Source organism: Watersipora subatra, chromosome 5 (assembly GCF_963576615.1).
Source record: "Watersipora subatra chromosome 5, tzWatSuba1.1, whole genome shotgun sequence".
NCBI lineage: Eukaryota > Metazoa > Bryozoa > Gymnolaemata > Cheilostomatida > Watersiporidae > Watersipora > Watersipora subatra.
Window position 1 is genome coordinate 38,512,251 of NC_088712.1, and position 24,766 is coordinate 38,537,016.

The 24,766-nt window shown below is 34.6% G+C and overlaps 1 protein-coding gene and 1 pseudogene across 1 annotated transcript in view; both read left to right on the forward strand.

Moving 5' to 3' along the window:
- The first annotated feature begins 5,597 nt into the window (after positions 1-5,597).
- On the forward strand, positions 5,598-6,198 carry LOC137397346 (uncharacterized; annotated as a pseudogene).
- Positions 6,199-6,525: 327 nt separating this feature from the next.
- The window catches only part of LOC137397347 (TNF receptor-associated factor 3-like), a 30,904-nt gene continuing 12,663 nt past the window's right edge, over positions 6,526-24,766 (forward strand). Inside the window, exons 1-6 of the mRNA XM_068083635.1 lie at positions 6,526-6,776; positions 13,230-13,413; positions 14,588-14,692; positions 16,168-16,323; positions 20,578-20,628; positions 21,892-22,072. Coding sequence (XP_067939736.1) covers positions 6,526-6,776; positions 13,230-13,413; positions 14,588-14,692; positions 16,168-16,323; positions 20,578-20,628; positions 21,892-22,072 — 928 coding nt within the window. The remainder of the gene's footprint in view (positions 6,777-13,229; positions 13,414-14,587; positions 14,693-16,167; positions 16,324-20,577; positions 20,629-21,891; positions 22,073-24,766) is intronic.

A 24,766-nucleotide genomic window follows, 5' to 3' on the forward strand; every position in this document is an offset into this window, starting at 1 on the left:
ATGAGGTTGCGTGAAAGTGTAAACAGAAGCCATCTTGTACAACTATGTCCCATTTGAGCCGTTTTAGAAAGAGTTTTCAATCTACGGCGGTTTTTTATGGCTGCGATTAACTGTTCGTTTTTGAGCTTTTAAGAGCTTGTAATCACATTTCCACATATTTTGCACATACAACACAACAGAGTAAGACATGGTGAATTTTTTGATACCAAATAACTGTAATGTGAATTTTGTTGCAAGCCAACCTTTAAGGAAAAAACGAAAGCTTTGGAGTTAGAAAACGGACACAAAGATTTTTAGTTTTCAAGCCATTTTGAACATTTTAAAGTTACAGTAAATTATAGCAATGGCTGCTATTATATTGTATGGGGTTCCTAAAGAGTATTCTCATCATTCATCCAAACACTAAAGTCTTCAGGCCAGACTGCAAACTACATTAATGGACATTTCTGAAGGCAATTGATGGGATTTAAACCTTAGTGACTTCAAATCAGAGTGTAGTTTTGATGATCGTGATGATCGATCTTATCAAGGACACAAGTCACTAAAAGCAACTATAACTAGTTGCTATAGTGGTTGCGACTAAAACTATGGTGATTGCTACAGAAACAACAAAAGAATTAATTGTTATAGATGTTACCAAGTCAATATCAGTATTATTTGCTGGACACCTTTCTACTGATCGTTTGCTATTATTGGTTCGTAAAGATTAAAGAAAGAGAAGTGGTGTTCAATGAATGGGTGGCGCCCTATTTTCAACCCTTTCTTTTAGTGGCGCTGTATTAGAGGTGAGCTTCAAATAAAGAGTGGTGCTGTATTATTCAACTCATCTCTTTTAGTGGCGTTCTATTAGATGGTTTCAAATGAAGGTTCTACGGTATATGCAAATATTTTTGAAACTCCAATCTGTAATTTTATCTGTTACTATTAACATAATACTATTTTGAGCTGTCAGTTAACATTTAAAATTACAATTTGATTCTCACAGCTGACTTGCTATTGTAAATTATATTTTAGAAAATTTGTTATGTTGCTGGCTTATAACTGTTGCCATATATAGACTATACACTTATACTTTTGACTATATTGCAATATATCTACTATATATACTATATATATCTACTATATTTACTATATATATACTATATATATCTACTATATTTACTATATATACTATATATATCTACTATATTTACTATATATATACTATATATATCTACTATATTTACTATATATATACTATATATATATACTATATATATATACTATAAATATATACTATATATAAAGACAAAACTATATATATCCTATATATAAAGCCTATATATATATCTTATATATAGCCTTTATATAGCCTTTATCTAGCCCATACAGAGATACAATACAAGCTAATTAATTTGTGATATTATTTCATTTTCATCATCAAAATAATAGGTATGATTTGTTGAGCACTAGATATTTCTGTTTGTTTCGTCTTTCATAAATCTAGAAATAACAAAATTTAATTCTAGAACAAACCTCAATTTTCCTTACAAAATTTGCTATTATTTTTTATCATTTTCATATTTGCAAATTTCTCTCATAATGTGCTGTCTATTGAAGGCCTAAAAATTGATGGAAGGGCTGGTGCAAGCAGAAGCAGCACCTGCTCTACTCATGGAGACAGAGACAAATGGCAGGTATGGTGCATTGACTTGGCTTACAGGGGAACTCCATGCCTAAGCTCTCTAGCAATCAAATAGTCATAAAATTTTTGTGTTCCAAAAATTGCTCATATAGCATCCTTTGATGCATTGAAGTATTTCAAACTACGGAGATTTGATCATCCAAAGGAATCCATCTTTGCAATATTTTATCTTTCGAATAATAGCGGCGATCAAAGATCTTTCAAGAATGAAAATTTTGATCTAGCTTAATCCAAAAAATGAGTAACAACAATTTGCTACTATTATTAATTTCAATCTGAAACCTGAACTGTTTTACTGCTAAGCTTTTGATTTAAATAACCATAAAAAAGTCAGTGAAGCTATGTCATAAATGGTCACTAATTATGTTTATAGATATGTAACACATTTGCTATCTCCACAGCAAAACATTAAAGATAAAATTACACAAAGTTGTTGTAGATTTCATCAGAAAGTATCGGTATTTTTCTATCATTTATTATTGTTTTTGATATTGGAGGTAATCTGAATGCCAGGATGTTCCTAGATTAAAATCAATAAAACTTCATTGCGACTATAATGCTCGGAAAAAAAATACTTGCAAAATGATGTCACTAGTTGTTATCGTTGCTATAGTGGATATCAGCTATTGCGTTCAAATTACAGCGTTACACGTCTCTATTCTGTCACTCTCTTTGTAACTATAGACATCATAATCACACTTTCACATGATCTGAGTGTTTAATCGCAATGAAGTTTTGTTGATTTTAATATTGAAACATCCTGGTGGTCAGATTATCTCAAACATCAATACAGTCCAAAATGCAGGAAAAATACGGATAATTTGTGATGAAATCTACTAAGATTTTCTGTAAGTTCAGTTTTAATAGGAGAGAGTCGGGTTCATTGCAACGCTTGGCATGTTGAAACACTATTCAATTTTCTAGCTTATTTACCTCATTTTGAATTCTTACCTCACTAACTAAAGAGCTTTCTAGGTCATCTTATGAGATATCTTGAGATATATAAAAAATAGCCTTTCAGGTGAGACATGATTTTGTAAAATTTATGGGTAATTTTTTGCCCTTTTCCCACGACCAAACGAGCAGAGCGAAGTTTGAGAGTTTTTATGATGAATGCATGTGCACTCAACTTACAAAAGTTATTTATCAACAATGAGACGAACCCTTGTTTTGAAATATCATCAACAAATTTAACCATCGTTTTGTAGAGTCGTTAAAGTATAATAACGATACAAAACACATTTAAGCCTATTTAAATATGTTATCAAGTCTTTGTAAACCGTCGGCATTATCTTAAAACTTACCCATCTGATCGGATTATATACAAATAGACAGATTAATTTGGACGAAAATCGCCACAAAACGCTTGAAAAGCTTGGTTTAATAAAAGTTAAGACCGGCCTCCGATACGCCAATGAAGCCGTGCGACAGATAGTAGAACTATTTAGCAGTGCGCATTTCACGAGAAAACCGTGCTCATTTCAACAGTCTATGGCATTGTTTACTTGTAGTCGAATTTATTCGAAGGTTTCTGTAATAAATGTAGACCGTTTGAGGCGTAGACCGAATTACAAGCACGAAATTGTAGTACACAGTTTTTCAGCCTATGTTTTTTTTGTCCAATCACCGAAGGTTTCATTATTTAAAACGTTAGCCGAGTTTCTTTACAACTCATGTACAAGCTAGGGCGGAACTACAACGCCCCTTTATGACGAGAACATTTTGTATTTTGCTGCAGTTTCAGACGCGTGAATGCTCGTACTTGCTTTCTGTTAAAGATCGTTATAAAAACCATTCTACATTCAATGCAGCCAACTTTCAAACTGTGTATAGTACACAGTAGCTTGCCATTTTACTTCTAATTTTGAATTTCAGAGTTATAATAAACATATTTCCTTATTGTTGTTGAATTACATGTACATCCATTACAGTAGATTAGGCCTACAGTTTTATAACACTTTTATAACAGCTTTTATTTTGCTGAAGTTTGCAGAAATCTTCCAGACGCGTGAACCCTCGTACTTGCTTTCTGTTAAAGATCGCTATCAATACCATTCTACATTCAACACAACCAACTTTCAAACTGTATATTACACATTAGCTTGCCATTTTACATCTACTTTTGCATTTCAGAGTATAATAAACATATTTCCTTATTGTTGTTAAAATACATACATTACAGTAGGTTAGGCCTACAGCTTAAATTAATTTTTTTATCGTTGTAAAACAGGTTTGAGATAGTAGTAGATTAGGTGTGATTTTGTGTGTGATTAGGTGTGATTTATTATTGTATTAAACCAAGCTTTTCAAGCTATTTCTAGAACATTTATATATCAATTTCTATTTCAAACAAGTCTCATTTAAACTATACTCTGTCAATTCCTGCTGAGAACTACTTTTTCAACAATCAACAGTACCCTTTCTTTTTTCCATTATCACTTTGGTCGTGGGCTGTATGACAGTGGAATTTCTAGTCTTTTAATATCCAAATTTAGAGAATTGCATATCTTCTTTGTACATCATTCCATGTTAACAAGAGTCAGTGGAAACGGTTATAGACATGTTCATTTCATAATGTACCTATACTAACCTAAGGATGTTACATCACTATGAGTTACAACATCATGAACACATTAGTTACTCAGAGTAATTTAGGGCATGTTGAAACGCAAAGGGTATGGGGCAACATGCTTTAATGTTAAAAATAGAGGGTCAAGTTGCAACATGTCTCAACTTGCCCCTCTATTCTTATCTCAGAAATTGCATTATAGGCGGAGTCCCAGATTTTTTTTCAATTATCACATGATAAAACACTGAATGGTAAAGCGTAAAGTTTTGTGTGCTAATTTATTGTTTGCTTGGACAACAATGGTTCGAAACTATAAAAGAAAGACCGAAAAAGGCCTTACTCAAATAATCTAAAATCAGCGCTAGAGTTGGTGAAGCAGGGACAGACAATATGAGGTGCTCCGAAATCTTGTAATGTCAACTTCAGCACTCTCTCGTGCTATTAAGAGAGATTCGTTTTCTCTCTCAGGATACTCAACTCATGTTAAGGTAGGCCAAAATCTATAATATTTGATACGATCTATTGAAAGACATAATATCAGAGTGCTCCTGATTTTAGCTTGTTTATCAGTTTTGTGTCTGTCTGTAGACATGGATCTCACCTTATTTCAGTACAGAGTTTTTATACAAAATTATAGTGCTAAAAAATTAATCTTTCTATTTCATGACTTACCTACTAAGCTTCTAAACGCTTTGGAAACTGCGTTTGTCTCCCCATCCCATTACAAATCTGTTTTGATATATAAGTGATTTACTTGCATCCATAATGTTTCCAATATTTGTGGTAAAAAAACATACATGTTTTATTTTACATTCAGGTGATCACTGATGCCTTTGAAAAAGAACTTTTGGAGTACTTGCTGACTTGCTCAAGAATGAATCGTGGATTGACGACTATGCAACTCAGGAAGTTAGCCTACGAGTTTTCTGTTTCAACTCAGTTGAAAATACCGACTAACTGGATTAAAATGTGCCAAGCTGTTAAGGACTGGATGTTAACATTCTTGAAGCGCCACCTGAGGCTTTCAGTTAAGAAGCCTGAGGCTACCAGTTTGGCAAGAGCTACAAGTTTCAACAAACAGACCGTGTCCGAATTCTTCAGCAGCTACAATAAAGTACTAATCAAGCATAAATTCTCAGCATCTAAAATTTATAACATGGATGAGACGGCAGTGCTTGTTCTACCAAAGGCTATCTCGGCAAAGAATGTTAAACAAGTCGCTCAGGTTACTTCTGCTGAAAAAGATATAATTGTGACGGGAATATGTTGTGTTAGTGCATCTGGTAATAGCATCCCCCTACTTATGTCTGGCCAAGGAAAACGAACAGACAGACATCCGCTTACATGAGAGGAACTCTTCATGTTCATGATTCCTTGGGGCTGAATCAATATTCTGGCTAGATGACCAATGATAATTTCAGTGCTTGGATGGAACATTTCATAGCACATACAAAACCAACGCCTGCTGATCCCGTGCTCCTTTTTGACAACCACTAAAGCCAGCTAGCTGTTAAAGCTATCAATAGAGCCAAGGAATGGGGGGATACTGCCCACATTTCCCCCACATACTACTAATAAGCTACAGCCCCTGGATGTCTCAATATAGGGGCCTCTCAAAATGTACTATAATACAGCTAGTAATTATTGGCAGGTCACCAACCCAGGGAGGACCATTTTCGGCCTCTATATCATGGGTGAGCTCTCTACCAAGGCTAAGATTAGAGCTGTAACATCAGAAAACATATCTGGTTATCGAAAAACAGGTATCTACCCTATGGATGCCGGTATATTCAAAATTGCTGACTTTCTACCTGCTTATGTGACTGATAGACCAGCAGTTGACAACGATGGGCAACCATCTACATTTGCAGCCGGTGATTACTCTCCCTTCCAACAACTCTCATCAGAAGGGATTAATATGATGAAGTTACGATTCCAACTATGAGCTCTGTTGAAATTGCTAAAAAAGTGTCTCTCGCTGTGACATCAGGCCTAACCCTGAAGCTCCTTTTCGCCAGCAAACATCAAAGAGAAGAAAACACTCTGTCAAGTGTGAGAAGTCACCAGTCTCAACAGCAACACCAGTCAAACAGTAAATTGAGAGCGAGGCCGCAGCACGGAAATCCAAGCAAAAAAGAACAAATGCAAACTTATTGAAGTCGAATCAAAAACAGAAGACGAGGAAGAACCTGAACTTCTTTCAGACTCTGAATACCCTGATGAAGCTGATCTGGAAGGTGAAAATAGATTAAGGTGAAATTGGAAGGTGAAAATGGAAAAAGTTGAAGCAGGTACCTTCGTTATGGTCAGATTTGCAAAAAAGAACCGTCATCTCTTCTATGTTGCGCATGTAGAGAATGTCGGTGACGATATTATTGATGTAAGCTTCTACAAAAGAAGTGGAGATGGGTTCATACTCCCAGATAATGTGGACAGCGACAGTGTTGACAGATTCAATATTGATCGGGTACTACCTCAACCAAGAAGTAAAAGAGAAACCGCTCGAGTAGCGTTGAAGCTGCGGTTTGATACAAACCTCGATGACATAGCTAAAGGTTAATCATCACGATGAACCCCTACATTTCTGGACAATGTTGATATCATGCATGCAAATGCTAACATGGAAAGAGAAACTTGATCCTTAGATCAGCATGTATATATGTTTTGTTGTACTGTGGAAGTTTGTTTGTGGTGATTGTTGTGCACAGTGTTTTGGAGTTCATAGCGAAGTTCTTTTTGCTCAAATAATTTGTGGGAATTTGAATTGTTTGGCTGAAAATAAATTCAAGAAAAAAATTACAAAACCAAAATTTACTATGAAAACCAAAGGCGTTTCAATGCGCCACATATGGTGTTTCGACGTAACCCCTATCGGAACACGTTGACACACCAATTAAGCACTTAGTACTTTTGTGCTATGTTCCAAAGTATACAACCAACAGAATTGGCATTTAGCAGACATATGTAAAATATTTTTCTTCATTCATCCTTTATGATTGTCTACATTATATTTCAATATTTTTGGAAAAAATTATAGCCAAAAATACATTTTTGTTGCAACGTGCCCCACCCTCTCCATGATATTTCCTTCTCTACTTTTATAGGTTGACTTGCAATAAAATTCACTTAACAGTTATTTGGTATCAAAAGATTCACCATGTCTTACTCTGTTGTAGGTGCCAAATATGTGAAAATGTGATTACAAGCTCTTAAAAGCTCAAAAACGAAAAGCCGCTGTAGATTGGAATCTCTTTATTTCGATGATCTAGCCATGAAATTTGGTTATTGTTTTGTCGCTTGATGTTCTCACTTGAATTGAAAGGCCAATAAAAAGCTCAATATAAAACTTATCATAGCACTAGTTTAAGGCAAACACTTCGGGTTTTACCGAAGACCCCGTATCAAATATAGATGCTCGCTACTTTACATTTTTGTTTCGGTTTGGTCTAATCGGCAAGTCGTAATCTGATAATGAGACCCAATACTTCGCAAATAGTTTCTGCAGCACTTTTCAATTATCACAAGTGACCAACAGGCTCGTCATGATTATCAGACAATGATATGTACTCCTTCAAGCCAAGGCTAAAAAATTAAATGAATTTTTACGGTAAGTTATAAGATATCACTGCTAAAAGTGACAGCATTACGATGACGATAAAACAGACGCGTAAGAACAATAGACATGGTTTTATTGAATGCGTGAAGTATATTTGTGAAAATATTTCGACGAATAAGGTTGCATGAAAGTGTAAACAGAAACCATCTCTCACATCTACGTCACATTTGAGCCATTTTGCAAAGAGAATCCAAACTACGGTGGTCTCGTGTGGCTGCGATTTTCTGTTCGTTTTCGAGCTTTTAAGAGCTTGTAATCACCTTTCCACATATTTTGCACCTACAACACAACAGAGTAAGACATGGTGAATTTTTTCATATCAAATAACTGTAATGTGAATTTTGTTGCAAGTCAACCTTTAAGTTATCTCATTCAATAGTTACCAATCGTAAACTGGTTGTCAAATTGGAAAAAAATGAATATAACTGGTTCAGATAAACAATGCAAAGCCCAATTAGTAGTGAGCCTACATGTATTTCCATGTGGTATTAGACAAATTTATGTATTTAGCTTTTATATGCGTTATACATATAGTTCTTAGACCTACACCTAATATTATCACAGTATATAATGACCAATAAAAATATATCATAGAACTGCAAAAGCAGGAATCTTATTTGTTCAGAACAAAAACTTGTCATTTGAGCCGATTCCCTGACACTTTGATACCTTGTTGCTTTGGTTAAAATTTGATAAACCAAAGATGCTATAAGAAGTGCAAATGCATCTTAATGCTTCAGTTATGGGTGAGACTGTTCAGATGATGTTAACAGCTTTAAGATAGAAACCACAAACTCAGAATACATGCCTTGACCATGTTTGAAATGTATTTCAAGGTCGTTGCTGACAATTGCCGATACTCATCACAATACTGTCTTTAGTGTACTTCTCATTGGTTGACATAAGACACAGATCAAATGAAAGCCTCTTCCAAAAGTCACGTATGATAAACTCGTTTCATCTCCTCTTCAATGTGCTGTTTGCAGGGTGACATCATCAGTAGACGATTTTTCTGTTCGTCCCCAGTTTACTAGAAGAGAATGTCTACTCAATCTCTACCCGTGCTGCCTCTGTCATGATATACTAGTTCAACCTCAACAGACTGCATGCGGCAGCAGGTAATGTTCACAACTTGGTAGAACATTAATCAGTGGCTTAGCGTAGTAACATCTAATCAGTGAAATTATGAAACAAAAATATAATTTTTTAGTTTACTAGTTTCCTGTTTATATAATTCATTTATAATTTATAATAATGTATAATTCACCATGGTGATTAGAAACCAATAATGACTAAGAGGGAACAAATTGTGCAATAAAATCTCCTCTTTAATTTTTTACTGGAGATGACATGCCGTTTGTGAATTATGTACCAGTTTGTGTGAAAAATATGGCCACCAATTGAAATATTTGGTTCATCATGTTGCTTACCCAATGTAGTAGTCTAAAAGACTTGCTATTTTATCTCTTTGAAGCCGGGTAAAATGCTGCTATAAAATGCTTTTGAAACCATACTTTTACAGTTGTACCATTTGAAAAACGAAAGCTATTTCGTCAGTGTTTGTTTCCAGAAGTTAGGTTTTAATTCAAAAAGCTCGTAGAGTCATAGCTTGCCTCTTTAATTGTTCAGACCATTGTCGGATTTACATTGACCCCTTTATCACCTTTCATGTCACGTATGATAGGTGATAGAAGTGGTAGTAGTTGAAGTGGTAGAAGGTGAGGAATGTAGTAACGAGAGAACCCTGTATAGGCTAAACATATCGATTACCGTAAATCCTTGTGTATAGGCCACACCATAAACTTTTATGGTTGTTTTTTGAGTTACCAGCGTTACTCAAAAAGACATTACTAGTTCATTCTGGTGTTGAAATTTTAAGAAGAGGTATGGAGGGGTATAGACACGCCATAGTAGTTATCTAGTACAAATGCCTCCTGGTCAAAGCATCAAATATTTAAATACGTACTGTACATATTAAAAATTAGTAACAAAATAGTATAGTAACTATAGTTACCAATGCAGTTGTTATGATCTGCAATAAAATGTTACATTACTATGTATGGAGTTCCTATCTTCAAGACAGATGTAGGATAGGGATTTGACAGTAACTTGTTCAGTGCACTAACTTTTGTGACGCTACATAACATAGCATAAAATTTAAATTTACTTTAAACGAATTTAAACACGCATATTAAGCTAAGTTTTGATAGTTCAATAAACTTAATTTTAGTTTTATCATTGTCATAATCTTTTATCACTTATTTTTCTCCGGCTTGGCGCCTTTTGCTTCGTTTTCACTATAACTTTAGTCGGCCTCATTTAAACCTTTTTAAAACTAATTTGACAAGAACGACAAAGTCATGCTGATCAAATTTGAATTTCAGTGATACATCTTTGTTGATGTCGTATGATGGGGAAAAATGCTGTACCGAGGAAAGGTGAAAACTTTGTGTTCCACTCATGAGGCGAAAAAACCGTAAGGCATTGGCGCCGTAACCCGGGGGTCCACTGTAATCAACAAAAAAAGGTTTTTGTTGATAATTTACTTTAGTGAAATATGAACAGGAGTGGAGGCTCGGCAATGCTTAGATTTTGTGTTAGATCAAATGGTAGAACTACATTTCGTACTTTATGATAACTTAACTATATGTGTCATGATCACAGAAACCATGGTTAAGTCGGGATTATAAGATTTAAAGTTATCTGCACGAGCAGAAGGAGAAATTTCTCACAGCTATTTTGCAAATTTTTTTTTGATTCTAGCTTAATTATAGCAGATTCTATGGTCAAATAACTGATTGCACGTTTACCGTTAGTGCGAAAACATAGTTCCGAGAAAACTGGCGTTAAAGTTTGAGAAATGAAAACCAATGCACAATTTTGTTTACATTTCAAAACGTCATAGCAACAAATATCAAGAAGTTGTGATATTTATCTAGATTTCTGTATTTATATTCAAAAAATTATGCTGAATTTAAAAATCTAAACAGATTTTATCTGGTTGTCATAGAAATAGCTTTATATTTATAAAAAATACGTATTACCGACTTTTGCAGATATTAAAAACGGCTTGGCAGTATCGCGATATTGGGCACAGCCAAATCATCAACAAAATCTTTAGAAAAATAACAACAGTAAAATAATGCACACCATCGATCACTATATACTTCGATCTTGTAAACTCGAATGATTGTTCTTAAAATTAAATCTGAAAACAATCTTATAAAATCGAATAATTATTCTTACAATTAACTATTGTAATAAGCTTGTAAGAATTGTTAGGAAGATATCATCGTATTTCCCTTTACTTTCACTGCTTTTGACATCAGTTGGAACACCAAAGTACTCACTATAAGTGTCCAAAATGTCAAAGTTATCTTTAAAATCGGCAAAAAAGAAATGATTATATTTATCGGACGCCATTTTTCAGTACTTCCTGTTTAGTATGGCAACGGTTTTTAAAGGTTTTTTTTTCTCCAAGGTTTAAAGACTTCTATTGGCTAAACTGACTTCAGATTCAGAAAGATCATTCTTTGATTGGTCCAGATGCATGTGTTACAAAAATCGTTACCAATATTATAAATTCAGTTAGTGCAACTTCAGAGTCGGATAACTCAACTTCGTGATTTGCGACTTAACCATGGTTTCTTTGACCGCGACCCATTATTGCACATTATTTTAATTTTTTCTAGCTACTCATAAAAACTAGTGTTTCGAGAATTTTTGAATGTCGTATGTTAGAAAATGCTTTATATATATATATTGACAAAAATATTTGCTCAAATTTTCTGTGGGAGGTCAAAAAATTAGCATGAGTATGTAATCGTCAAGGTTTGACTGTAAACTACCCCCTTGGCATGAAATTCTTTTAAAGAAATAGCAGATTTTTTCATAAGGAATTTACCTCTGGTTAAAAATGAAGTTGTCCATTCTTTATGTTTCGTAACTACTATTTTCAGTCTTAATTTTTATATGACACATTTTTGTATGTTTTGATACCACCTCTTCCATGCATTGTTGGATTGGGTGATTACTTTTGATAAGGGCAAATTTGGAAGCAAATCATAAAACTTTTATGAAAATTGTATCAAAATTTGCTTAATGTCCAAATCCTGTCAAATCAGTATTGTGATGTTTGCAGCTAGGCTTACGGTATGTGCACTCAACCATTGCAGCATTGACCTAGCTGCATGATTATATATGCCTCTCCAATTTTGCTCATGCTGTATTCAAATCTTATGATTATAATCATTATACACTAATCATGGTTTAATCTCTTAGACATAGTAATTTTCTCAGAGCTGTGTATTATTTTGAATTTGCATGCAGAGCTGATACATATAAGTATACAACATTGCAGTAGCTATAGTTGTATATTAGCTATAAACACAATTAACTGAATACAGGACATTGCACTGGTATTAAAAACAGCTTAAAGACAGTGGCGGGTAATGCAGTCGCCACTGGCTAAGTTTCTTTATCCAATGAATTTGAGTAACTTAAGCTAGTAACTTAAGGTTTTTTAGCTTTCAAAAGCCTGTAATCACATTTCCATATATTTTGCACCTACAACACAGCAGAGTAAGACATAGTGAATCTTTTGATACCAAATTACTGTAATGTGAATTTTGTTGCAAGTCAACCTTTAAGCTAGTCTAAAATATATAATTCTCAAAGTTTGTCTGTTGTATGTCAAGTTTATAGCGATTGCTTCAAGTACGCATGCTTGCTGCGCTTGAACTACTAAAAGCAAACTACTGGAAGCATGATCGAACTATTAGAAGAAAAATAAGTGCCCTGACTTCTCCAAAAACCATGCTTCTGAAAGGATGTGCTACTTGCCCATACCTTCATTGCATTTTTTGTGAAAAGCACGGACATACAACTCTTGCTAAATATTATGTGCTCTTGTATTAACAGTCGGTGTATTCCAACACTTCATACTAAGATATACCATAGGGTGCTAAGATGTTACCAATAAGCAGGTTATGAGTGAGAGCAATGAATAAGCATGGTTATCTTATCTCCTACTAACATCCAGGAACCAAAAACTCGGTTTATTTAGGACGGGCTTGAAGCTGCACCTAATGCCTAGGCTGGAGTAGTCTGTCCATCGTCGCGCTGTCTTTTTTCTTTGAGTTGCCGTGATTTTTTATCCATGTGAGTCACATCCTGCTAACTGCCTGCCAATTGGGCTCTGCACCTCCATTAGCCAAGCTATTGTGCACGTGGAGCCTTCACCAATGATTTTTATGGTGCATTTTTTAGCAATCATCTGACTGCATGGAAAAATAAAATTCAAATTCAAATCACTACCTTACAAGCAAAACAGTGATGCTGTTTGCTATTGGTAATTGTAGGGTCTGTAAAGTCTGCATAGACATGAAGTTTGGTTCTCGTGATGTCATCCCGTGTCCCATGCCCCATGAGGATGAGCTACCCGATGAACCATGTCAAGAAACAGGTCTTCGTAGAGATCAGGTCATACCGGACACGGGGGTTCAGCGAGATCTGCTCAGGGAGAGATGCTACTGCCCTCATCAAGTACATGGATGTTCTGACACGCCCACATGGAGGAAGTTACATGTTTGTATTGTTGGGTTTCTATTAGATTGGCTAAACACAAGTTGACCATGTGGACATACAGTAGCCAAATATCAAATAAGATATTAAGTGCAGTGGTTGACAACGATTTCTAGCTGATGCTGTTTCAGTCATTGAAAGCATGACCAAGTTTCCAACGCTCAAAAGGCGTTACAAACTTTAAAAAGTTGAGAAACTAATAGTAATCAATAAATAGATTGTTTTTATTATTGCTTTGAGATGGAAAACAACAGTGAAAAGTTTGACTTTTCACCCCGGGCTAGGAGTTAAAGAATTTTGGTCTGACTCATTTCAACTCATTCGAAATATAAATTAATTTAATTTATACTTGTTTGTTATTCTCATATTTTTTACGCTTCATTTTATCTTGTCATCTTTTTCATTTTTCCTTATAGAACTGCCATGATTTGAGAAAATTCCCAAGTTTTATGTTGGAATTACATGTACTGTAAAACATATATTTTTTACAAAGCTCCTTAGAATTTGGGGAAAGTAAGAAATCTGCTAACTTACATCCGACTTGTCATAGATCTCTAAATAAATATGGATTGGGGAATGGAAAAAGAACTCTACCAGTTGATATCTATTGCTTGCAATTAACCTGCGATTATATTATAGTCTGTCCTCTCCTTTGCAATTTGTTGAAGCTTTTAATTTTTTATTTCATTCTAAAATTTAAGGTGCATTTTATTCTATGTTTATATTTAAAAATGCTGCATAAAAACTCATTGCATTCGTTGATGTGTTTGCTACAGTTTGCAGCAAAAACTGGCCTTTTATGTGCAGTAGAAAAGGAGTTATGGGCGTTGATCCATTTAAGCCATGTTAAGATAACTTTAAAATTGCTATCAAATAGTATGCTATAATTCTGCCAATTTGTAAGTCAAATAATAATAAGCTATCAAATGCTACAAATATATATTTAAGAACAAGTACCATAAACAACTCATGTTTGTAATAACTCATCGTCCCTCTTGCATCGTCCATCTTGCGTCGTCCTGCTGCATTTTCTTTCTGCATCGCAGAACAAACTAAATTCTCAACCAAAATAAAACTGTTTTAATAAATTAAGTTTTGCATATTTACTTCACTAATTTGGTAATAAATTTTGCAGAAGCATACAACTGCCTGCCGCTCTTCTCTTGATAGCCTACCCACTACATCATCTTCAGCAAATCGCTCTTTTGGACCACAGATTGACACAGTTTCTACTACTATGGTAAGAAGAATAGAGCTGTACTTGTTCACTTTCTTGTGTATGAATCTCTGTGGTACGCCATTCCTGCTATAATTATGTACTGCTTAACAATGTCAAGGTGTGTAAATCACTATGTTTCCATGATGCGCAGTGCTTCGGAGTTGCGCTATCTCCGAATCATGGAAACGGCGTCTTCGCACTGAAATCACTGCGCACTGATCAGTGCGAAGCCAGTGCAAATTCGCAGCAAGGAAACAGCGACTGCGCAGTGGCTGCGCATAGCTCTCATGCCGTGGAGACAGATTTTACGATGGCCATAAACTAGTACAAAGGTTGTCCTGCTAATCTTGTTTTTTTTCACTATTCTTCCGATCTTCTTTCACATAAATTTAATTATAGTCTGCATTCACGAGGATGATGAGGTGATTACTTTCCTGGACTTTGTTATCGATGCCAACACTTCGAAAAATAGGTGGCAAGTCCAAAATTAACGTTTAAATAATATATTACTTAAAAATACTTATTAAAAATATATTACTATGTAAAAAGTGTGTTAAGGTTTGTAAAACCTTGTGAATGTGTATTGTAAATAAAAGTATAATGACGACATAATAATAAAAAAAGACTGTTTATGACGTTTGGTATCCGTGATCGATTCTATTTCTCCATCAGGCGATTCGATTTATACAATTTCTCTTCTCTGGCTAATTTGCGGTATTTGCTGAAAACCACTGCGCAGCATGGAAACGTACAATCCCCTCGACTTCGGAGGGGGCTGCTTCGCAGTACTGCGCACCACGGAAACATAGTGATTCACAGTGGCGCTACTTCAGTAACTGAGCCTAAGAGTTTCACTAATGTCAATGAAGGGCTGTAAAAATAATTTAATCTTGAGTAATATTTGTGTGAAGTATTGTCGTTGTGTTACCTATCATGGCTAAGTAAGAGACTTATACATCATCTTTCCGTTCTTATTTATCTGGAGTTTTGTAGAACTCCATTAGATTGATGACAGACATTAGAACGATTCTTTGTACAACTAATGAAAATAAGGAATGATTGTTAAAAATCCGCTTCAGCAAGAAATGTCATTGACCAATATATTTATATATATATTTATTTGTATTTACCGAGTTTGTATACCTACCTGTACATGTATCGAGTCTGTATACCTATTTGTATACTTACATCTGTAAACTGCGCATGTATGCCCACTAGAATACCCACCAATACACTCACATGTATTTTGAGTTTGTATACCACTAAAATAATGTACTTACATATATACGGTGTCTGTATACCACTAATATAATTACATCTATACTGTGTCTGTATATCACTAATATACTTACATCTATACTGTGTCTGTATACCACTAATATACTTACATCTATACGGTGTCTGTATATCACTAATATACTTACATATATACTGTCTCTGTATATCACTAATATACTTACATATATTACATCGATGAAATCCTTATCAATTTGTAGGATGATGTTACGATGTGTGCGCCTGTGCCCTGTGTCAATGCCGGGTGTCCAGAGAAATTTGATAAAGAAGCCCTCAATAGACATCTGGAACAATGTCAGTTCCAGGTTGTCGCCTGTCGCTTCTGCGGAGAGAGATACAAGCGTAATCAACTTGAGGTATGTAATGAATTAATGGAGAGCGGGCAGGTTGAACCACACATAGAATTTTAAAGAGCTAAATTATGCAATTTGCACCAAAGCTATACCTCATGCATGGAAAGTTTGAAAATTCATTTGCTAGTTTTCAAGTTTGGGCAATGCGGGCTTCATAACATTTTCAAAATGTTTCAACCAACCCAATGATTGGGGCATAAGGATAAAAATAAGGAATAAAAAAAGAAGATTGTTTTTGAAGGTATCTTGTTAATTAGAGTGTGGGATATAACAAATAACACACAGCTAAAACTATGATTCCAATAAATAACCTACTAATTGATTTAAACTGAGAGTTACTATATGCTTTATTAATATATTTTTATGTCATCCTGTTCTGTGTATTGTCCCAATTTAAACTAAAAAAACTTCTTCACTCTTGTACTCGTACATCTAGTTCAACCTGATAATTGTAAATTTGATAATTAAATTAATGCAATATCTTTCTGAACTGTATGGTTTACTGAGAAACATTATGAGAGACTGCTACTAAAATGTATGTGATTTATATTGCACCCGACATAATAAGTTTGACTTGCATATATGTCAAGGAAAGGACAAGGATATTTGATCATGTCTGATGTCTCCGGAGTAGGCCGCGGTGTTCATTGCAAGGCCTATGAGTGTTTCCTCTCATTTTGACTCCAGTAATTTTCAAAATTCAGGCACTAGTATAGCTGTAACCTAATCATCGTTGTATGCCTACCTTTGCCATGTCTGCTCCAAATTCAAACGCCAATCCTATCTGATCTAGCTGATAGCATAACTATGTTTTTTAATTTTTATTAAAGGCGCTGTAGGCATACTGGGGTTACAGATAGTATTGATTATTTGATCTTTCATAATGGAGACATTACGAAGGCATCAAATAATCAATACCAATATTCGATGTCTTTACTCTTGGCACCTTGCCATGATAGTCATGCGTCAGTCACTTCAAACAATGATCTTATAATTGTTACGTACACTGGAATAAGATGTCATATGCCGCACACTGGTTGTATAGTTAACGGGCTTAACAAATTAGTGTGAGCGCAAAGGATTTCAATGATATGGGGAAATTTTAATAATTTGATGACTAACGCAAAGTGGTAGTCATGAAGGGCGGTATCCAGTCAGAAGAAGATTACTCCATAGTATTGCTGCTAAAAGCTGTAATTCTCATGCTAGTAGGTTGAAGTGGGATGACAAGTTTGGTAAATACATGTACCTCTTCCTTTCCTAGACGCATTGACGAATAATATTCAGAGTTTTTCCCACCAACTTTCTGTTCATCGGAGGTTATGTTCTTTCAAACAAGTGCTTGTGAACATACTTCTTTTTGTTAATTGAAATCATGCGCTTCTTAATTTTCTTAAGTTCATGGTTCAAGTTTGTCTGGTCAGTGATTGCTGTCTTCTTTTAGTTAAGAGAATCAAATATTAACTATTTCACTGCCATTCATGTGCAAATTTGCTTTCGGCCTATTGCCAGCCATTTTACTGTAAATTGCAGATTTTGCTGTATGATATGTAAATACTTTTTTCAATTTCAAGCACTGTCTAGAAAATATTTGTAGTACATTTTATGGTACCAACATGTTAACCAAAAGAGCTATGCAAAAAATTCAATGTATCTATATTATGTGCATTGCTGAAGCCATATGAAACTACGATTGCTCCAAAGCTGTTACGATCCTTTAGAATGTTCTCTACTTTCACTAAACTATTACTTTCACCTCATCAGAGTCAGTGCTGTAACTTTTATTATCCGAGTATTTAGTTAAGTCTGAATCTGAATCAGCTAGAATGTCATCAACAAAAGCTATTATGCTTCGAACATGGAAGCTGCTTGCGGGAGCCATTTCACAAAAAATCAAAAGTTAGAATGGTGACCATGAACTGCAAGCTTCAGTAGAAACTTTCGATGTAATAGCTATTCAATGTTTCAATGTGTTGAGAAAGTACCTCTCAATTTTGTTCAATAACATGCATTTTAAGTAATTCTGATGTAATAAGGGCAAATAGTGGTTTGTTAGTGAGAGATGATTAAGCTGGTGATATTTCCACTGTCAAAGTATTAGAGTTCATTATAGTGTTTGATAGGGCGGGTTTCCTGTTACTTATGAGACATTTGTCATCGGAATCAACAAAATGTCCTTGAACTGATATTCTGTGAACAAGTTCTGATGCAATAAACCAAAAGTATTTCACAAATGCTTCATCGATTTTTAGGACGATGTAGCGTCCATGTGTAGATCATGTAGTATTCATGTATAGATCATGTAGCGTCCATGTATAGACAATGTAGTGTCCATGTATACACAATGTAGCGTCCATGTATAGACCATGTGGCGTCCATGTATAGATCACGTAGCGTCCACGTGTAGATCATGCATAAAAGACATCAAATATCTGAAGTCTCTTTCCGTGTCTCCGCTAAAATCGTGTCTCCCCTAAAACAAGGTTCCTATGAATATAATTTAATGGCAAAAAGACAATAATAGCTCAAGTATCAAAATATTTATTATGAAAAAATAGAAGTTTTGATATGAATTGGCAGAAAATCGCTTATGAACACTGCATCACAATTTTCAGTGTGGAAATAAAAATTGCATTCCATTGTTAGCTCCGAAAGGCCACAAACAATGTTTTAAGAATCCTTAAATATCTAGTCAACTCATGAAAGTTTAACTGAACTTTACGTTTTGAAAACGTGATTTGGTCATGACTAAACTATTAGATGAACCATTCTTTTCAAATTCAACCTTTGTAGTTTTAAATAAAAAACTCTCCTTGTATTTTTCACAGGCAGATGATATGCTCATGATAAACAGTTTCACTGGCAAAACTTTAATTGCAATGTACAGTGCTAGTTGTAATTACATCTGTCCACTTTATTCATAAATCACTTTACAGGATCATTATGGGGAGTGTGAAAGAGCAGACCCATGGCGTAATATTTGTGGTACCAAATTTAAAACGCCCGAACAGGTCAGTTGAAATTATTTTAACCTTTTAGAATCCTTGAAACGCGTATTTCACAGCGATTCCATGAAGAAAGTCATTTGTATAGTGTTATTCTCTATAGTGAGCCGTTTATAAACTGGCATGTTTGAGGCTAATAGTTACTATTCCTTAGAAAAGGTAAAATAAACTTTATGATGTCTCATGATCTCATAAAAAATAGAGTGAGAAACTTGATGAAATATGATGTTCTTGAGCTAAAACGACAACGAGCCCAATTTATTAACAGTTTTTCTAATAATTAAGTTCCTTGTGCAGATAGATATTCTTTTGTTTATTAAAACTTGACAATCAATATAATTGAAAGTAGGTTCAGCTCTCAGACGTACAACCTTAGCCATACCTTAACCTCTGGATATCCTATGTAGGCTTTTAAAACTGTCCACTTCTGAAAAAAGTTAAATCTTAAAGCTTACTGGCCATAGAATTCCTCTGTAAATTCTTTTATTAGTTGAGTTATTGAAAGTCCTGACGTCATACATGGAGTTGTCTGCTTTTTTATATTTGTTTGGAACAATGGAAGGTGATTATAAAACACTTGTCTGTGGCTTAATAAAACTTTGTCGATGAAAATGAGGTGATAGGAAAACAGTGTGTAAAATGTATTGAAGTGCAAAATCTTAAATTCTAGCTTGAGCCAAATTTTAAAAGTTACCACTGCAACATTAACACATCAAAAAGTAGTCTGGGGAGACAATTCCCAAAAAAGTGTAAATTCATTTAGCCTGTCAAGTTATTTATGGTAGTAATGTACAACTGAGTTGATTAGATGCACTAACAAATATTTAACTTGACCCCCATAACTCCAGAGTTTGTTTACTAATAACCCAGTGATTATGTGATTGGTAAATTATAAAAATATTGGACACACAATTTGGTTTATTTATTTCCTCACAAACTATTTTGAGGGGTAGTATTTACTTTAAAAAATTTATTGAATTACATTTTTTAGTTAAATTGGGTTAGATTATCCCATGTGCACTCCGGAAAAGCATAATTTTTGTTTATATTAAAGCTGAATTGCAGATGAGATTTTTTTAACCATATTTCTTCAGTCCATAATAGTGAGTATAAAAAAACTTCACAGATTAACATGACAGTGAAATTTCACCGGCTGTACTTGTCATTGTCAACTTTCATTGATTTTATGTGTATTGCCTACTGGCATAATTACCAACGGGATGATTGACTGATCAACGACTGTTTGTTTCAGAGCACTAACAACATCAAGAGGACTATTAATGCCAAGGTTAAGCCATTGGAGGTAAAAAATCTCAATTTTTTCTTTACTCATAGCAAGTTCATTACATTCAACGCTGCTAGTTCTCTTTTCTTTGAGATTGTCATTTCCGTTTGTCTCCTTTTTGATTCTTAGCTCCTTTGAAAAGTTAACTCATTCACGATTTTTGTTTCGGTTCAGTATTTTGATGTTGAGCTAATTTTTTAATGTCGTTGTCAATATTCATTGTGGCCGATATTTCCATATAACCTTATAAGCTGATGACTTCAAATTGACTGCTTTTAATTTATCTTCAATTTTTTGGTTCTATTTTCATGATTTTTATCAACTTAAAATATTGGTAAAACATTTTGATAAAGAAAAGATAATTTTGTTCCGTGTGACCCATGTTAGCGATCAGGGTCAGTGTCAAATAGTTGACGAATCTTATAATGCTGTAGGGATGATAACTCCAAATTTTATGTGTAAACAAGGTTTTAAATAGTAATTCTGTTGCGGATTATGTTTGTGTTGGGCTGTTTTCGTTCTTCAGCTTGCAGTATCGATTCAAACTTTGAAAGATATTGATTATGCCTGCTTGGAAGTTAAGTTAAAATTCCAAGTTTTTATTTAAGCTTATCAAGTTCCAAAACTTAAGTTATACTCAACAGGTTATCTTATGGCTCTGACTTATACGCTACAATGCAATTGGAGATTTTATGATTTTACATTAACATATCATTGCATCGCTTCATTATTAGATTAGCTGCATCTATTAATAGCAATATTCAATTCGCTCATTTTGGTTTCTCTTCTGAGATGGATGCTTTCCCTGTCTTCATACTTGTGAAGACTCTTATTCATGCTGGCTAGAATTGTCAAACTACTAGATTTCAGCGGTTTTATAAATTTTAGATTTTTAGATTTTAGTTTTATAGATTTTAGATTAGGTTTCTCGTTCTGGACACATTCCGAATTAATGTTTCAGATGGGTCTTTTGGTGTTAAAACCGTACAGGGTTTAAGGTCCACTTGGTTGGCAGTGTCGGTGTATCTTCTGTTCTTTCTATGATAATAATTCTACCAGGCATATTGTCTTCACTCACATAATTCTTTTTTAAATCTTCAATTGTTATAGCGAAAAACCTTTAATTTGTTAGGAATCAATAATAATTACAGTTATAATTACTCTGTGGTGGTTAACTAATTCATTGCCTATTATTTTAGACCTTTCTCACAAACAGGTATTATTGTTTTCCAAAAAGAAGTGAATGCATTTTTAACATATTTGTTATGTTCTGGTTTACAGAAAGTTGTAGCTGAAGTGGCTATGACAGTAAAGAAGCTCAGTAACGGCCAGGAAGCATCAGAGACAAATGGAGATCGCCTGGTGAATGCAATGAGGACTGTTGCACACAGCTCACAGCAGATCGAGCAAGTCTCCGGAAAAGTTGGAGTGATTGAGAGACAGATTAGAGATTCCGGACTCGGTAAAAAAAAAATCTGTAGATCTAAGTCAGTCTGCAAACCTACTAAACTTCCAATTACTGGTAGTTTGTTGAACAAAGACGACTAGTTATTTTCTCTTTTTGAGAAGACGACTCTAACATTATCAGAAATGGTGATTGTTTGCTCCTAGTGGATACACTCATTTGAATAGTAATATATGTCATGATAGCCACTACAAAAAAATTGTGTCCTCATCTAGGAGTGATTTTTATGTCTTGGATATTTTTCCAATGTTAGATTCACAGTCTGCCGTTACGCCTTATGTAATCTTACTTCTGTAGGACATGCCACTCTTCTTATGGAAGGGTGTCACAATGTGAAAAACACAAGTATTTTCATGTTTGGAAAAGGTTTCAGATTGGAATCTGTGCATCAGTGTTATTGCCGTCAGTTTTTGGGAAGATAAATTTAACCCGGTAACGGGTGAAGTGATGCTATTGTCACCTATATTTTGCACTGTCCTTAGGGAGAACTAACGCCAATGCCATCGGTCTCAGCATTTTTGCTAAATCGTTTTTCATATGCCGCAAATTCCGGTTTATAAGTAAAAAATTCGATACCAAATTTCAAACTTATAAATCTATCGTCAACTTATGGCGGCTAAGTTTTTCATGACACAAATTCTAGTAAAATTTAACTTCTAAAAACTATTGCAAATCAAAATTACATAATCTGACAAATAGCGATTTATTCATAAAACAGTATAATGCTAGTAATCCTACTCAACTTGAGATAGATCAATCACAAAGTCCAATTCTTCACCATTCAAATAGTTATTGCTAGGATAATCTTCTGGAATGAGATGTTGTTTATAATTAAATGATTTTTTCGTAGTATCTGCCCCAAAGCCCACACCTCAGTAATCCATATGACACATCCACTATCATCCATCTGTCCTTTTTCTTGTACATGAATCACAATTCCTGACAGTAATCTGTCTTGCATCACAGCTTTTCTGTTAAAAATGTACATATTATCCAAGGGGGCAGTTTCATTCTATAAGCAAGGTGGGCCAATACGATGGTAAAGTATTGTTTTTCATGGTTTGTGGTTTTCACTAGGACCATAGTCTGTTGTTTTTTTATCTGTTTTTTATTATACATTTTGCCGACGACACAATAAAAACATGGGTGCTTTTGCTGTTGGCAGCTTTTATTGTCATTTCCCCAGCTACGCATCGCTCGCCTCTGATGCCAACTGAACTATTAGCAATCAAATGAATTGAGCCAGAGAAGGGAGTCGACTTATACGGCAGGTACATGTCAAAAACAGAATTTTTAAACTAAACTTTGAACCTCGACTTATACGCCAGGTCGACTGGCACGCCGGAATTTAAGGTCTGTTAAAGTATCAGTGTGAGTTAAACAAGAAAATGCATTAAATAAAAATATTTGCTTGATACAGGTATTAATTATTTTGTTGGTGTCACTTTCAAAGTTTCAAAGAAAAACAACGTAAAGATTTGGAGTTAAAAAACAAACTTCGACACTCTACACATGCTATTCTAAACAATACGTATGTATGAACTGCGTACGCACATACTGTAGTGTCTACATACTGTAGTGTCTACATACTGTAGTGTTTACATACTGTAGTGTTTACATACTGTAGTGTCTACACACTGTAGTATCTACCTACTGTAGTATCTACATACTGTGGTGTCTACATACTGTAGTGTCTACATACTGTAACGACTATCTACTGTAGTGTCTACATACTGTAGTATCTACATACTGTAGTGTCTACACACTGTAGTATCTACATACTGTAGTGTCTACACACTGTAGTATCTACATACTGTAGTGTCTACATACTGTAGTATCTACATACTGTAGTGTCTACACACTGTAGTATCTACATACTGTAGTGTCTACGTACTGTAGAGTCTACACACTGTAGTGGCTACATACTGTAGTGTCTACATATTGCAGTGTCTACATACTGAAGTGAGTCAGAGTTTGTTAACATGAATCATTGCTGATTTATTTTGCTCAATCGTTGTAAACTCGAACATTTAACTTCTTGATGAAACAAATCATCGTCAAGAGTGAAATTACAAGTAAATACATTGTGTGTCTTTACATACAATGAGTGTTACTTAATCAAACACTCGCAAATATAAAATATAAACAGAGATAAAAATAAGAATTGCCGCCGTTGCGAATTTCAATTTGTTTTGTGTACACGTAATTAAATTATAAAGGAAATAAACATTTCCTAACATTATAAAAAAAAACATACCTATTAAGGTGTAAACACACTAGGCGATTTTATCGCGAGCGTCATGAGGAGGGCGGAGATATCGCTAGCGTGTGCATAAACACACTTGAGCGATTCACTAGCAAGCGATATAATGGGCACGCCCACAAACTGCCAATAAAATTCCGTATCATTAGTTTCTTCGGAGTTGTTAATAAATTTAGGTCAGTCAATATGGCGCCGTCTAGGCGACAACGTAAACAACTTACGCATTTGTTATTAAACCTATCTCACTTTGACGGATTGTACACTGCCTACACTACAAGGAGACATAAGAAAAACGATTATTGCATTTGTAACTGTAATATTTTTCACTATTTTTATACATATTTTATTTTGTAGTGGTTTTTTATATTTAGGCCGAATGTATTAAATATTTACCGTTCTCAAGATGGTCAACCTGTGCAACGATTGAC